The sequence below is a fragment of the Cystoisospora suis genome (assembly GCF_002600585.1).
Source record: "Cystoisospora suis strain Wien I chromosome Unknown contig_5091, whole genome shotgun sequence".
Classification (NCBI taxonomy): domain Eukaryota; phylum Apicomplexa; class Conoidasida; order Eucoccidiorida; family Sarcocystidae; genus Cystoisospora; species Cystoisospora suis.
In genome coordinates, this window is record NW_027157883.1 from 30,882 (window position 1) to 46,335 (window position 15,454).

A 15,454-nucleotide genomic window follows, 5' to 3' on the forward strand; every position below is an offset into this window, starting at 1 on the left:
CGCCCCCCTGTGTTAATGTGGGGGCTGATGGCTTGACAAGCAGCAGTTCCTCTTCACAGGTCAAGTTGCCGCTTCGTAGACCTTATGTGTATTTGATCGTCTCCCGCTTCGTGTGCATACATACACGGTGTACACGTGACACAGTCCCCGTGTGCATGTTCATCGGTTAGGACTGGCGGGTTAGCCTACAAACCCCGAGATATTTTGTGAACCTTCATACGAAGCTTCTCAGTATGCCCCCTTCGTGTGCCATCCGTACGAAACGCCCTGTTCTTGTAACAATTCGTTACTAGTGTAGCAGATGCTTTCAGAAATTCACTAGCCTGTGCAGTCTCAGACTCATCGGTCACCGAACTGACACTTTCGTCCTCACTGTCGCCGTCTGTTTTTGTTTATCCTAGCTGTCTGTTGCGTGCTTTGGGGTTTCCTCTAGACTCTTCTGTGAGTGCTTTTGATTTCAAACAGTAAGGAAATCCCGAGCCGACAGGCAGTTCGCGACTTGCTGTTAGTTCATTTCCGTGTCGTATGGTCGAGCTCTGTTGGCGACGGGTAGAGTGCGTGGTGCCGGACGGAAGGCTATCTTTGCGCGTCCGCAACGACCGCGACACGCCCTGTCTGGGTGTTTGTTACAACATTGCATGCTACCTTCTGTACGAGACAAATTGTTCGAAAGAGCACTTTCGCGAGGAGTGGTACCGTACGCGAAGGAGTGTGACCAGGTTCACCAAGTGTTTGGGGTCTTTCGATGCCAAAAGTACTCGCACGTTCTGTTGACTTCTAGAATCTTTTGTGATGAACATGTAGTCAGACTACGTGGCTCTCAAAGCGAGCTTCCTGTGTTAACCGACTAACTGCGTCTCCGCCAGCGGGGCGGTCGTCCATTGAGCGGTGCACCCCATATGATGCTGATTCTGCAAAGTGGGTTAGCTAAATTCATGTTTTTCTCCATAAGCTGGCCCTTTACAGTGCGCCACTGCCATCGCCAAGATTCCGACTCTTCGTGGCGACGTCTCTATCGAAGTTTGCACCGGGGGCGGGATCAATATTGGCACGGGCTGCAGGCACTCGATGCCGTCGTTGTTGTAGCGCCAAGCAGCCTTGCTGAGAGCAGGTGACTGTCGAGCGCTCCGCATTTATTCCCGTCTACGGGTCGGCGGCCTGGAGTGCCGAAGTGTACAGCCGGCAAGGGACGCTCGCGACACAGACTCGATACCCTCGCGGAGCGCACTGCGATGAGTTGCCGGTCACACGACTCGGCGTTTTCACTGCCTTGCTCTTTGGAGACCAGCTGTAGCGGCCATGATAGTGCACCTCTCTAGGGAGGCAGCGGAACACGTCGAGTTGCCCGAGCACGCAACCTGTGCGGGTTGATCGCGAAGACCGGAGCTTCTGTCCGACGTATACCACAACTGCCTTCTTTTCTTAGAAGGGATACTTAGTTCGGAGAGGCTGCAATGTAAGAGATCGAAGAGCGAGGGGCCGCCCTCATGTCGTCTGTCTTTGAGTGCCGATAGCCGACCAGCGGTATCCTTCAACCGGCGATAGCTCAGTTGGTAGAGCGGCAGACTGTAGAAGAGGCGGAAATCTGTTGGTCCCTGGTTCGATTCCGGGTCGCCGGATGTGTTCGCTGTAGGGAGTATTGCTGAGATTTTTCTCTTCGAGTAATTGTACACACCCTTATTACAGTGACTTTGAAATCCGATTCGGTTCGCACATGCTCTTCGTTGTCCGGGCAGGGGGCGTTCCACAACCTCGTTTACGGAAAGCAGCACCCCGCTTCGACAGAGGGAATGGACACACCTTGCGGGTGCGCAGATTTCCGCGTGCACAAGGAGGTTTACTCATTTTTGCACCAAAACTCCTGTCGGTCGTCCCGCCAAATAGACTTCTCGGTTGCCAAGGCCGCATTCTTCCCTTCATTCGACAGGCAGTCCTCGGTGCTTCAGAATTTGGTGGCATGGTCGGGCGAAAAGTGGTTGCGACTTGGCGCGTTGCAACAGCTGTGAAAGGAGAGCTTCCTCAGGTGAAGCCTGATTAGCACCTTCCCCGGGGAAGCGGGAATGAAAGAGCTGATGGGAGAAAAGGCACTGCGCAATTCATTTGAGAGGATACAAACCAGAATTATAGCCGGAGGCACCAGGGCGATCTAGGGGCTCAGGAACCGAGGAGGGCTTACACGTAAGAGGCTCTCTTTGGGAAAGTGGCGCCGGAGGGGGTCAGGGCGAAGGCGCTGTCGGCGGCTACTGGGCCCTCGCACACTTCCCCGTGATGAACAATCTTCCTGGTTTAGAACACCACCCCAGATTCCGGACATGGACACCGACTCGTCATTGCAGGCGTGTAGTCCGAGAGCTCAGGAGAAAGCACGCGGCGGTGTCCGCAGACCCAGCCGACACGCACGAGTTTGACAGCAGATGTCCCGTGTGAGCTACTACGTGGGCGCGAAAGACGACACACGCCGGATGCGTACTCTGTAGAAAAAGTGACTGACGAGCTGACGATCTCCCTCCCTCGCCCCGTGTGCTGTCCGCTTGTCAAACCGAAAACGTCTCCGGACCACACAGTACAAGAAGTCAAAAGATAAGCTCGTGCCGACAAGCGCCTAAGCCGGCTCGGAGAACAAGTAGTCGAGAACAGCGAATGTGAGCGGGGGGTCGCTGACGCGCAGCATCGAAATAGAGTCTCCTTCGAAGTCGTGAGAAGTTCCACCTCTGTTATGATCGCGACCCTTCTTGCGAGGATGCGCCAACCCCAAGCCACTTACCGTAAAACAAAAAAGAACCATCACCAAAGCAAAGAAAGCAATGGCCTTTCGCAAAGAGGCAGGCTACGTGCATCCGACATCGGACAAATCTGTTAGTCGAGCGCCTTCCGAAGCAGCGATCGTCAGCGCTGCCGATCGCCATGGTCTGTGCGACCGAAGAGAACTACCGGCGGCAATCGATAGTCCCTGAGTGTAATGACAAGGATTCTTTACTGTATGAGGCGAGAAGAAGCGCTGTTCGGGGCGTCACTACAAATCAAATGGCCTGGGACCGCAAAAGACGCGCAGAGCCAAGGAGGCCCTGGGTGGGTTCTCGGTGGCTCCTTTCTTGAAACAAACTGGCATCACCCACGCTTTCACGCGAACTGCGCTTCACCTTGAATCAACTGAGAGCCAAGTTTAACTAATGCAGACTGAATGCATGTTCACTCCTCTTGAAACGGTACTTGTCACACTTCGACACCGACGCCGAACCATCTCTTGACAACAGGACAGCCAGACAAAATGCCAACCTGTTGGACCTCCGGCAGAAAATATGAAGTCCACATTGGAAAAGAGATAAAGACCGATATGGTAACACATGTGTGCGGCACCTGCATTCGGCGCAACCGAAGTCGGCGAAACCTAAAACGGTCAGGATGCCTCTTGTCCCAACGGCGCAATTGAGACGATCTGATGACACCTGCAGGAACACAAGACATCCCAATAAAAATGGTGATAATTGTTGAAAGGCAGTCGCCGCAGAGTTGGTTGGACGCAGCGAAAGCCGTCACACGGACTGCACTTGTCTACGTACGCGCCGTACTGCAATTTCACCCAACAGCACTTGCATGATTATACAGTTCGATATGCATTTCAGAACGGATACGTTAGCCGTAATCAACTATAAAGGATTGGGAGCCTGCGGCTACCACTATGCCGGACACCGAGTGACGGAGCACCTCTGGCGGAAAGGGTCACCGAGATGGGGACCCCGACACAGGGAAGTTTCCCGTGAGATGAGTCGAAGAGCCGCGAGCTAGGTTCCCCCCTTGCATGCGACTGGCAAGTACTTGTGTGGCCTGGACAGAAGGCGTACCGTACATACACCCAGCCCAAGTTGCCATCATTTTCTTCCGTTCCCCGCGCGCTGCCTGTTTGGGAATCAGGAACTAGGAGCCGAGCAGGCTGGAGCAGCAGGTTAAGTTTTTCATCAAACCATCGCACGGCTCCGGCAAGCATTGCTCGGCAGCCGTCGCCACCGATTCCGGGCAGCAAATCTCGACAGTGCACGTGAACTTTGACTTGTGTGCCGGCGGCAGTCCAGCGTCGCAGTGACTCGACAATCTCCTCGCCACCGTGAGCCTTTGAAATGCCTCCTGCGGACACGAGAACAAAAAAATCACAAAACGCAATGGCGAGCAACGCAAAGTTTGAAGCACCCTGCACATAAGCAGGACCTCCAAGATTAGGCCGCGGTCACGAGAAGGAAAAGGTCCCCTTTCGCTAATGCCCAGCTAGAAAACCGAACGAAACACTCTCTCTGCAGTGAGTCGAGGAGATTGCTAAATGGTGTTTCCCCGGATACAGATGCATCCATGTCCAAGATATCGCTTCTCTCCGTCCACCTCTTCGGACGCGAGAATAGCAAGTCATCCTGCCCGTGCAACTGCTGTACAGGAAAGCCGTTCATGGGCACTCAAAGAGAGAAAACGAGCAGTGTGATCCCGGCAAATGTACTCTGCAGAATAGATCATGCGATCCTTCTACCCCGAGGGTCGGTTCGAGATCAGTGCGTGCTGAAGAGAAATAGGGTATTCCACTGAACACTTGCGAGGCCGCAGATCATGCACGAGCGTACCCGTGAAACGCTGCTCAATGTATTCTCCCACACGAGCAGCCTGTGCTTTGCTCGCGGCCACCGCAGCCTCCATATCTGTGAAAAGAGGTGACACAAAACACACCAGTTCTTCTGTTGTGCCTCCAACACAGCATATTTTCCCACACCATGGAGGACCAGGTGGAACTTCCAGTCTGGTCTCATCGGGAGTTCCCCCCATGGTGTCACCAGGCAGTGCCTGAGAGAAGAACGTCATCCACAACCACCGCGCCGACACCCGAGGTCAGCAGCTCCGGGAAAGTTTATGAGGCAGAAGAGGTAAGCTAAGTGGAGCTCGTAAGTCCTACGGTGCTGCGGAATCGGTGCAGTCGAGGCCTGTCCCTTTACCTTCCGCATTGCCAAGCCGCCGCACATCACTGTGAGTAGGACTTTGTGAACGCGCCCATAGTATGGCATTCTCTCCCCTGCTCCGGGTAACGCTGCTTGCACCTCCATGTCTCTCACCGTGGACAGGAACTGGTTACGCAAACCCCCCCCACTTTCACCTATTCCGTTAACGCGGCCGGGTCCCCCCAGAAGGGCAGACTGCCGGCGACAAACAGTGCAACTGCCCAAGCCTGACGATCATCCGTCATCCCCCGCCCTATGAAGCATCAATGGATTCCATTCGGAAGGAAACACTGGCAGTGGAGGCACCTTCGGTTCACCAATGGACACCGAATACGGCGTGTAGCACAGTCCTGGCTAAGCTTTTGTGGCTAGCCCACTGCAAGACCCCGAAGCCAGACTCATGATCCACATCGCGGTGTAGCGTTCATGTGCTTTCCTCGTTTGCATCCTCACCCTTGCGGAACTGCTTATTCTTCGCGACCTTAAGATTATCTTCAAACCGCTTCGAAAGATTCTGTGGCCCACCATCGGCCTGTCCACGTACATTCCCCAACAGGCCAGCCATATGTTCTTGCAGTCCCCATGGAAGGAGCATCTCTGCCATTCTTACGTTCGCCACAGCACAAGCGCTCTCAACGGGAGGCTTCAAGTCTGGGTCCCGAAGTGCCGCCTGCGGGTCAAACTCCGGGCTCAGAAAATCAAGCTCGGAAGGAATGCTACATTTTGGTCTCTTCGGATCTGCTCCACGGAGGACAGAATCAAAAGGCGCCTTCAAGCAGGCAACAGACCTTTTCGGCGCCATCGAGTTACCATGAAGGACGTCATACGCCAGGGCAAAACTCGCAAGCCCACTGGTTGGCATCACAGGAACCCAGAAGAAAGTGCCACAGTGCCGCGGCCGTTAAAGTAATCGTGAATTCTTGGGGCACGCCCGGAAACGAAACCTGCCGCTGCACTCTGTGAGCTCACGGATCAGAATCGAATGTCACCCTTTGGGAGACCTCCCTCTTACGGTACGAGGCGGGACGGACCACCTCTCCGCATCTCGTCCTGCCGTCCGGGCGCGGTAGGACAGTCAGGAGTTTGCCATCTAGAAGCCGAACTGGCAGCGCCTCAGAGTCACGTAGCGGGCTCCATCCCAGAAAAGTACAAGCTGGCCCAGGGGGACTGCCCCGCGTCTGCGACGCTGTGCCTTGGCCCGCTCCGAAGGGGGACATGCAAACTCCGCGACTGCCAAAGAGGGAGGAAACAAGCTATAAGCATGCCACTCCCGTGGATCTACGCATGCGGACAGATGTCTTAGTGGGTACTTCCCGAGAAATGGCTTATCGTCCATAGACCGGGTGTCCAGGACAGTGCCCGTTGCAATTGGGTCGGAGCGTCTTGCTACAGACCTCCAAGACGAACACTCCGGTCTCCGATGTTATACAAGCGAAAAGGGCATCCCTCGGTCAGGCATGCTCTCTCGTTAGGGCAGCACGGGTGGCAGCGAAACGCAATTTTTCGGGGGTGGCCCTCACTAACCGTACGGAATCTCATCCCTGGTACGCAGGTGCTGACAGGTGTATTGCTGCACCCCCATCACCGTTGGAATCATGGGGGCCGTTTTTGGCTTCTGAGAGGAACGAGCTCCCACGTCAGTGCAAGCAGCGACCAGCTTAGAGCGTTTGCCTAGCTCCATGTTAAGCGTCCTCGGCTTGTAAAATTTGATGTCCAGCTGGAAGAGCATGATTTTGCACTGATCTCCCGACGTGCTGCGCGAAGGCCGTCTCTTCTGCTCCTGAGAGTTGCAACTCTAGACACACAGCGCCGGAGGCCCGCAAAAAACCCGCGGACAACACTCTTGTCCAATCCCTGTGCTGCAGTTGCTCCTAACACGCACTGCTGCAGAAGTGCTCAGTCTCGGCAACGACGATAGATTCAAGAGAACGACTATATTCATCCAAAATGTCCTTTGACAGGCTTTCGGATGTGTGCCCTAAGGGAGACGGTGGCGCGCTTGTGTTGTCGAATGCCTGCAGATGTAGTGAGGCGGGGGTTTCAAGCTCGAGGGAGTGCGACAGAACGTACATTTTTTGAATGGTGCGGTGAGTCCGCGACAGTTGAGCAATCCCGAACATCCTCGGCCGATTCCTGTTACGATTCGTTTGCATCGAACCTTGGAGAAAAGCGTCCGTGCCCCTCTTACCTCGAGCGCCTCACGTCCCTTGAGCGTCGTCAGATCGCACTCCCGCAGTTCGGCAACTGCAGGTGAGAATGTCGCTCTCCTGACCTGCCAAGGGATACTGTCGACAGCACGGTATCGAGCCGCAAAGCGCGACGTACTCCCTCGCCTCCTCCGGCCCCCGCAAACGTCAGGAAGGGTGCAGTGTCGACGGAAATAGAACTAACAGTCCTGCTAACCCGGGCATACCCGCCCGAAACAAGCTGCTTTGCGAGGCCAAGCGTTGCCTTCTGGTCGTCTCCTGAGCCGTCTCGGGGTAGAGCAACCGGAGCGCGGGCCTTTAGTGCTTGCCTCACCGAAACCAGGGCTGTCCTGTTTGCTGTCCCTACTAATGCATATGCTGATGGCCGCAATCACAAGTCCAACAAGCAGCCCAAGCATTGCGACATCCTCGGGATCGCTCCACCGAAACTGAGACAAATTTCTCCCACGGTCCAGTCAGCTATGGAGCGAGGGCGAAACTCCAGACTCACACCCGAGGGGTACGTCATAAATGAAACTATGTCAAACGGACTCCTCTCGTGTCCGAAGAAGTAAGACAGGATATAGGAGACGGCTGCAACTGCAGCAAAGGCACTTGTAAAGCTGACGGAGCTGATGTAACAGTGGTCTACGATGCCGAAGCTGTGGTTGATCTTACGCCGTTACGAAGTTCTGAGACATTCTTCGGTTCCTTCGCTCAAGGTACACGTAGAGGCCGAACACTGCCAGGGAAGTGGGAAGCAATAGCCAGATGAGATTCCCAAGGCCTGCCGGACCTCGCTTGTCTGCTGATGGGCGGAGTGACGTTCCAGAACTGGCCTACCCAGATACATGTTACGCTCGCTTGCCACAAACAGAATATGCAGGAGGTTAGTGAGAATATAAGAGCCCCATAAGGGACCGCAGATGACGTAGGCGGGGTCCGGGTAACGAAATCTAGAGCGTGGCGTCGAAGATTTGCTGTCAGTGGGTGGTGCCTGTGTACCTACCCGAAATACCCCGTGGCGGAAACAATCAGCGCGAGCAATCCTGCGAGCACCGGCAATACTCCCAGATAGAGCAGAGCCTGCAGGGTGGAGCAGTGACATTGGGACAGGGAGTACATGGTGCCCGGTCTTGCCTTCAACGTCAAGCCGAACGCCATGAAGCCGAGATTAAACGCTGCACGACGAACGCACTGACCGTCCTAGTGAGGTTCACCAACACGGCGAGCGTTACCTGAGTACCAGCTCTTCATCAATGGGGTACGAGCTGTCGCCGCGATCCACACGACTGCACCAGACAGCTGTCTCATTGTTTGCTGCCGTACAAACTAGGAGCCTTACAGGCTGGGAAGGCGCAAGAGTAAATCAGTGCCAGCAGGGATGCGGTAGCGAGGTCCACGAACTGCAGCGAGGCGACAGCAGAGAACTCAGGAAGCTGCAACTCGTAGCCTGTTGTGGATTGCGGGACCTCTGTGGGGACAATTGTAAGAAGTTAGTTCCGCCAGGGCGATCGGGAAGCCTCACCTGGCTTCGGTTCAATGAACTTTCCGGGCTGAGGCCCAGCCACCGGATACGGAGGTCTCCGGCTGAACATTCCCTGGTTGGTGGCATTTTGAACTGCCGTCGCCCTGCTAGCGACGCCTGCTACGCAGAGGAGGACTAGTAGTGTGCGTCTCATTTTTTCTTCTTCCCTTGAACAAGCAGCAGTGGCACCTGCTTTCCTCGACGTGAATGCGGCGGTGGCCGCGAGACATTCCTTTTCTCGGGTCTCCCTCCCGAGCGGGTTGTGGTGTACATACAGAGAAGTTTTATGGGAGCCGCCCGCCCGTGTCACCAGGCAGATATAAATCACCCTTTCGTATGAGAACTTAGAGACGGTAAACACTTCTGTAATTTACCAGACTGAGAGGCGCACGGATGGCGACGCAGCTCACCACACTCCTGAACCAACTGCGGCCACCAACGTGGTGCGCCACGTGACTGTCGCGGAGCCGAGGCCAGGTCGAACATGGCTCGCACCGTATCGAGGCAGAACGCGTTCATCGGGATGGGCACATCTCCTTGGTGCTCGTGGACTTACATGGCTCAACTGAAAAGATGGGACAGTTGGATTCGAAGAGAAGTCCCTGCCCGGCAGCGGCTGCTCTGCAGGTTTACTGTCCGGTATCTGTGCGTTTTTACAAGAAGAATTTCTGACAGGCATGTGTCACAGCCTTATCTGTTTGGCAGACAGCCGTACTCAGCACTGGCAGGATGTCCTAGGCTCGACTCTAACAAAATCACGACCAGCCTATCTCTTGCCTGGCCTCCTGGAGAGGCATGCTGCGCTACCGCTTTCCTCCTATTCTCTGCTGAAATGTCTTAGCTCAATAGAAGAGCTGCAGCCGAGAGGTACAACTCGCATCTAGCGACATACAGCGTAGGCATGGGCGCTGACCCGAGAATGAAAATTCTATGCGAACCTCCTTGAAAGTATTGTCCCCAGAAAAGGAACCGATCAGCCAAATAGTGGCCGCCACGCGACATGTCGGTCCCCTGACGATCCGCCAAGTCAGCTTTCTTCGCAGGTTTGGATGCGCAGCTAAGCCGTCCGCTCCCTGAGCGGCGTTGTCCAGTTGCACGAGACTGGTGTTGCCAACAAACGATCGGGGTTCCGCCGTGCGCGCCAGGCAGCGCAGTGGGCCTCACAACCAGTGGTCCGAGTAGAAGGAAAGAGGCTGATTGATAGTCCACGAGACTTCTACACGCTTACGAGTCTCAAACGTTCGTCGCTCGACCTGCGAAGAAATCTTATAGCTAAATCTTTCGTCGCTCTTCTTGCAGCCTTCGTCGCCATGACGATCATGCTACACGGGCACGCTGGCGGGTCCTGCATCCGAGTACAGCCGGGCTAGTCTGTCCGCCAATCCAGCGGTGTACGAGACCACTGGTCCGCTCTGGCGACGCCAGTTTCTGCCGTCCGGAATTCTTGGACCATTTTTTAAGCAGTCTTTGCCTGGTATAATCAGGACGACTGCTTGTGTTTGTGATTTTGCCCTCTCTTTGAAGGCGCTCTCGACTGTGCTTCTGCAGTTCGTCGGTCCAAAGAGGCCGTGCGCAACGCCTTCACTCCACTGGCGCGCGAAACGAAGCATCCTTCTTTTTTGTCTTCATGCAGAAATGCCTGCTGTCCAGTCTTTGTCTAATCAGCTTCGGCAGGAACGCGTCGTGCTGCCCTTTCTGTGAGATCAGTCGGAGCACCAGCCCGAAATCTGACCTCCAGACATGTATTCATTTATGAGTCTGTCGCCGCTTTGTCTGCATGATCTCTTTCATCAAACCCTCTTTGTGTCATTTGCCCTACTGCCGATTTTGTCACGCCTCCCGACGCTTGCAGAGAAGCGAGCTCCTTGTGCCGTTAGCTGGCGCGACTTCCGTTGTGAGACTGCGGCAATGCAGTCGCGACGTGCACTTGCACCCAGTTTTATCTAGCAAGTAGTTGGCATCTACGAAAGATGGGATTCCCTTCGAGTTTCGAGCAATTCGTTTCTTACGAACCTTGGGATCCGTCGGAGTACAACCAGAAAAGGGTAATAGGTATGTCAGCCTCAGGGAAAGTCTATCGACCCACGTCGGGTATTCTGGTTTCGAAGCGCTAATGACCAACATTACTGCGTGTGCTGTGTGTCCATGCTCAGCAAAAGCGATTCACGGTGTGGTTCACCTCGCAGAACATCTGCCAACCAAGCAGCTTCGGGCGGTGAAGAAAATACCAAACCAGAACATATACAAGCGGAGCCACGGGCAGCTTGAAAACGCACTCGTACGTTACTGATCAACGCAATCACCAGTTCCGAGCGCTTGCTCCGGGTCACAAGGTTTCCAGCGGGCTTCGGTGCATTGTCTTCTTTTTTCTTCCTGTCCATGAGTGCAGGTTGAAATAGGAGCGTCCTTGTACCTGTCTCGGCATGCGGTGGCTCCCGTGGAATCGATCATCAAAACTTACGGAGCGTTCAGAGATGATACAGACACCTATCTTGTAACAGGTAAGCAGCTAGTATTGGCGACTGTAGCGCGGATGCAGTGATGGGATTGCACCAGGGCATTCGGTGGCAAATTTGTGTTTCACGTTGTGTCGTTCCCGTGCGATGAAGAATATGCAGCAGGAGGCGAACTGTTCAATGAAGTCGCTCGTGTAGGCCACATCGACGAGGATCACGCAAGGCGAATCGGTCTGCAGCTCCTGCTGGGTGTGAAGTCGCTTCACGACAACGGGGTCTGTCACAGGGACCTTTCCCTAGAGAATACGCTTCTGCATTCTGACGGCACCATACGGATAATAGATTTTGGCCAAGCAGGTACGGCACAGATGAGCTGGAACGACGCAGCTGTGTTGACGTGCGCTGGAGAAATGTTCCCGGCGTTGCCTCTCCCACTTTTCAGAACCGCTCTTCGACGACAGAGGAAAGGAGAAGAATCTTGTCAATGCCGCGGGGAAAATGTACTACCGCGCACCGGAGGTACGCTTGGCCGGACGCCGTTCCAGACGGGGCCGAAAAGTCGGGACTCGTTATCTCGACTCCGCGCCATAGGCAGCAGCTACTTACCACATTTGTCTGTTGCTGTCTGCGTGCAGATGTATTCAGGAAGCTATAGGGGCTCAGCCGTTGATATCTTCGCTGTTGGCGTTGAGCTCTTCATTCTTGTTTTTGGAAGTGAGCCTGCACATCCACTGCGCGTTTCCACCTGAGATTGGTTGTGAGGACTTTCAGGATTTGCATGTATATGGCCCCAAGCGTGTATTTGCTTTACTTTCAGCACCGCCGTGGCTTCAAGCAACGAACCTAGATGACCGCTTCGTCTTCATCCAAACCTGTCCGAATGGTTTCGAACGACTGTTAGCCCGATGGAAGCGCCAGCACTACGTTTCCAAGGAGCTTCGAAGTGAGTCTTGGGATCCCTGCTGACTAGAGCCTGAATTCAGTTTTTTTTTTTCTCGACCCCACAGGAGTTAGAAGACAGGCACCGCGCTGAAGCCTGTGCCAACAGTTTACACTGTAGTCGTGGACGAATTACTTGCGCAGCGTTCTGCAGGCTTGCCAGGCGCTAATCTTGTTCTCCCATGTGACCTGATATCTGTAATCTTCCGCAGACTTGATCCGGTGGATGATTCTAGCAGACCCTTTCAAGCGGCCATCTGCTGACGAAGCTCTGGCGCACCCGTGGTTTGTTAATGCAGACCCTATGAAAGACTCGTTACTTCTTTCTTTCCTTCGGTCTCGATCACAGCCTCACCGAGCACCTCGCGGTGCTCCACCACGGAGGTCTCTTCAAAGCCAGTTTAGAAGCCGAGGGGACCGTGACGTCAAAGAAATCGACTCCCCTGACTCCACAACTGATCACTTCCCGGATGTTAGCACCGCTACAGCAGAGGAAGCTTCTCGGTCGCCCGTGGAGTCTACCTCGGGCGGCACAAGCCCACGTCCGAGGGCACGGCCCTCATGTTCCCCGGTACCGAAGAGGGCGGCAGTGCCCCCGCCTTCCTCGCCAGTCTCTGCGATGTCTCACCATAACCAAGCCCCAGCGACCACTTCTACAGAGCTTGGGTCCGCTGCAGCTGACCACTCCGTCTCCTCTTCGCCCACCTCGCAGAGGTTGCGTGCTATTTCCCTTTTGGCAAACAGGCTGGCGGGCCTCCGGTTCTGCCGGCCTAGTCAGCCGCAAGCGTCTGGTGGGGCAAGACCTGCGAAGCGTCACCTTAGTGACACCGCTGAAAGCGTGGAGTAGTCTACCTCCTAACTAGAAGTTTCTGAGCCTGTGCTCCCGTCAAGCAAAGAACAATTCGTTCACGGAAACACTGACGGGCTTTTACTGGATGGACAGCTGGTGAAATTATGCTTCGCTCTATACACTCGAGAAGCCAGCACATGTTCTCGGCGGATGTATTTGCGGTTTGCCGTTCCGTGGCGTTCACCATGGGAAGGCACTTGCATTCCTGGGGACTTCAGTGTTTCCTCTCGCGAGGCATTTCGGCGCAAGAACGGAACTGCACAGTTGTAGCTTGTCCACTGGTTTGTTGCAGGAATCTTGTCCGCTGTGCACAGAATGGTTTTTTCACCAACGCGGTGAGACGTAACGCAGCTTTATCATGTCCCGTGGCCCCCGTCTGGTTGTTGTCTTGAAAGAAACTAGGGCTGTTGGAGTGACTAGCGTCGTGCGGAAATTGTCTCTACTTCGGATTTCCCATCGTCACCGTGGTGTGGTCCGAGACTGTATTCGGTTTTTGTTCCCATTCAAGGGCATGTGCTGTTATGTCCTCGCTTAGTAGTACGCGCTTTTACCCGCATCGGTTGACCCATTTAACGGGAGACTTAATGATTATTTCAGATGACAGCGAAAGTTAGCGTCTGGGGACCGAAATTGAGTTAGAGAGTGCAGTGTTCACCGCAGGATGTGCATCACTATTTCCAATGCGGAGAACCGTTGTTCACGTCGAAGCTCGTTATATTCTACAGTTCGTGCTTGAATGTGCAAGCTGTGACGACGTTGTCCAACGCGCCTTCAGTCATCCTCGTCTGAGAAGACAATCTCGTCGTCGCTATCGAGGGCCATCTGCAGGGAGACACCAGAGGCGCCGAGACGTCCATCACAAAGGCAATGCTTGCCACATGCCTTCTCTGGGGCCTTAACTGTGCCTTCAACAACCAATCTACAGTACTTCTGCAGCAGATGAGCAGATACTACACAGACGCTGAAATTGAATATACGCCTCGCTGTTATAGAGGCCACTATGCAAGCTAGCAACGGCTCATCTGCAACAGCGGCACATTTACGTCAGTGCCCGCTACCTACGCTGTGCAGGGTCGACCCATACCTGCTTCTCCCGTTCCTTCCGTTTCTCCTCCTCTACTCGCATCTCTTCCGTTGCTTCGTCTCGCAGCTTTTGTAGGTCCGCGTCCCTAAAGAAAACACACACGTCCGGTTCACACAGCGCGGTTGCATGCCGGTCAATAGGGCCCTGCGGTGGACTGGTAAGACGAACAACTCGACAGCTACACGTTTACCCCAAGTCAAAGTTGATGGCGTCCTCTACAATGTTAACAAAGAAAGATCCAGGCTCATCCGAACCAGCTCCCTTTTTTGCGTCGGGGTACACGGATTCATCCAACCGCATGATAGCCAGAATCTTAGATACGTCTTTTGTCGCCATTATATCCGCCTCCACGTTCTTCACCAAGGCCAGGGCATACTGGAAAAGAAACGTGTCCTTTCTTTCGAAGAAGGCTTCTAGAAACAGCATCATCGCCTCATAAGTTAGTACATGCACGTTCATGCCGATGAACCATTTGGAAACGTAGGCCTCCGGGCAAGTGAGGTCACCAATTCTCGTAGCCACGTCAGGAAAGAATTTTTGTAGAAGCTTCTGATACACTTTCGCATCACGGACATACGCCGCGGGGGCAGCTTTGAAATATCCAGGCACGTAGTGCCGGTGCAACGCAATGGCAACTTTGACAACGTCTTCGGGGCTAAGATAAAGTAACAAAAAAGCAACCAGAAAGCCCAGCCCCTGGTGGTAATCTTGCAGTTCGGGCCACAGCGACTGAAGAACAGTGACCATCTGCTGCCTGTGTTCGGGGCTTTTGAATGTCCTTTCGGCGTCCAAAATAAAAATCCTCCTTGCAGCCTCGTCTTTACAATCCGGAACTAGCTGAACTGCCAAGTCGCCACCGACTGCGTCCTGGACCAGATCCACAAGACACTTCCCTCGTTCCAGGAGCTCTTTTGCGTTGTCTTTTCGAAGAAAGTGAGCATTGCGCTTGAGTAGAGGTGCGTCTACTTCGGTTTTCCAGAATTGCTCGGAGCCAATCATCATGTACTGGGACTGGGACTGCGCAGGTAACACCACGGCACGTGCTTCCCACATGCACGACATCTCTCGAGCCAGCGGAGTAAGGCACAACTCTGTCGAGAAATAAGAACTGTGTGGTTTTTGTTTAGCAATATAGACCCAAGTATTTCACTGGTGACGTCGGTAATTTTTCCGCATGCAAGAGCGAATAAGCACGGACGCGCATGCGATAACGGTCCTGCTGCGATGGTGGCCGGTACTTCACTAGGACGTTGACGTATCTCCGACTGCACAACGCCCTTCGTGCCTCTCAGTTAGTCGGGACTGAAGAAATCCGGGAACGAATCTTTCTCTAGCCAATTCTTGGCGGTCCCCTCCTGTTCGCTGGGGAGTGGTTTAGTGTGAACTTTACTTTGTCAGCTTTGTACCCGTTCTTTCGCTCGCCGCGTCCAACTCTACT

The 15,454-nt window shown here is 54.2% G+C and overlaps 4 protein-coding genes across 4 annotated transcripts, besides 1 other annotated feature; 1 reads left to right on the plus strand and 3 right to left on the minus strand.

The window, feature by feature from the left end:
- Window positions 1-1,430: 1,430 nt before the first annotated feature.
- On the minus strand, window positions 1,431-2,541 carry CSUI_008830 (uncharacterized protein). Its single transcript, XM_068068953.1, has one exon. It carries the CDS (start codon window positions 1,957-1,959, stop codon window positions 1,681-1,683), a length of 279 nt encoding a protein of 92 aa, XP_067919071.1. The 5' UTR covers window positions 1,960-2,541; the 3' UTR covers window positions 1,431-1,680.
- A 655-nt stretch (window positions 2,542-3,196) lies between these two features.
- Window positions 3,197-6,324, minus strand: CSUI_008831 (lsm domain protein). The gene is made up of 4 exons (XM_068068954.1): window positions 5,427-6,324; window positions 4,605-4,679; window positions 3,843-4,122; window positions 3,197-3,446 (listed from the first exon to the last, which is right to left on the minus strand). Exons 1-4 carry the CDS (start codon window positions 5,833-5,835, stop codon window positions 3,398-3,400), a joined length of 813 nt encoding a protein of 270 aa, XP_067919072.1. The 5' UTR covers window positions 5,836-6,324; the 3' UTR covers window positions 3,197-3,397.
- Window positions 6,325-10,634: 4,310 nt separating this feature from the next.
- Window positions 10,635-12,929, plus strand: CSUI_008832 (protein kinase; the record flags this gene model as incomplete). Its single annotated transcript, XM_068068955.1, has 8 exons — window positions 10,635-10,739; window positions 10,841-10,965; window positions 11,077-11,188; window positions 11,297-11,500; window positions 11,586-11,662; window positions 11,779-11,857; window positions 11,961-12,086; window positions 12,295-12,929. The coding sequence occupies exons 1-8, from the start codon at window positions 10,658-10,660 to the stop codon at window positions 12,927-12,929; spliced, it is 1,440 nt and encodes a 479-aa protein (XP_067919073.1). The 5' UTR covers window positions 10,635-10,657.
- Window positions 12,930-13,596: 667 nt separating this feature from the next.
- On the minus strand, window positions 13,597-15,078 carry CSUI_008833 (tbc domain containing protein; the record flags this gene model as incomplete). The annotated part of the gene is made up of 3 exons (XM_068068956.1): window positions 13,597-13,754; window positions 14,017-14,101; window positions 14,207-15,078. 3 exons carry the CDS (start codon window positions 15,076-15,078, stop codon window positions 13,704-13,706), a joined length of 1,008 nt encoding a protein of 335 aa, XP_067919074.1. The 3' UTR covers window positions 13,597-13,703.
- A 243-nt stretch (window positions 15,079-15,321) lies between these two features.
- Window positions 15,322-15,399: a sequence feature (Short protein (CSUI_008834, PHJ17352.1) was converted to a misc_feature.).
- Between the last annotated feature and the right edge of the window lie 55 nt (window positions 15,400-15,454).

Excerpts from the sequence above, each read along its gene's own strand:
- CSUI_008830 (XM_068068953.1), bottom strand. The coding sequence starts at position 1,959 with ATGCCACCAAATTCTGAAGCACCGAGGACTGCCTGTCGAATGAAGGGA.
- CSUI_008831 (XM_068068954.1), bottom strand. The coding sequence starts at position 5,835 with ATGCCAACCAGTGGGCTTGCGAGTTTTGCCCTGGCGTATGACGTCCTT. Across the intron at positions 4,680-5,426 it reads GAATAAGCAGTTCCGCAAGG|ATATGGAGGCTGCGGTGGCC; the intron begins GTGAGGATGCAA and ends CTCTTTTCACAG. Across the intron at positions 4,123-4,604 it reads CATTGAGCAGCGTTTCACGG|GAGGCATTTCAAAGGCTCAC; the intron begins GTACGCTCGTGC and ends TCGTGTCCGCAG.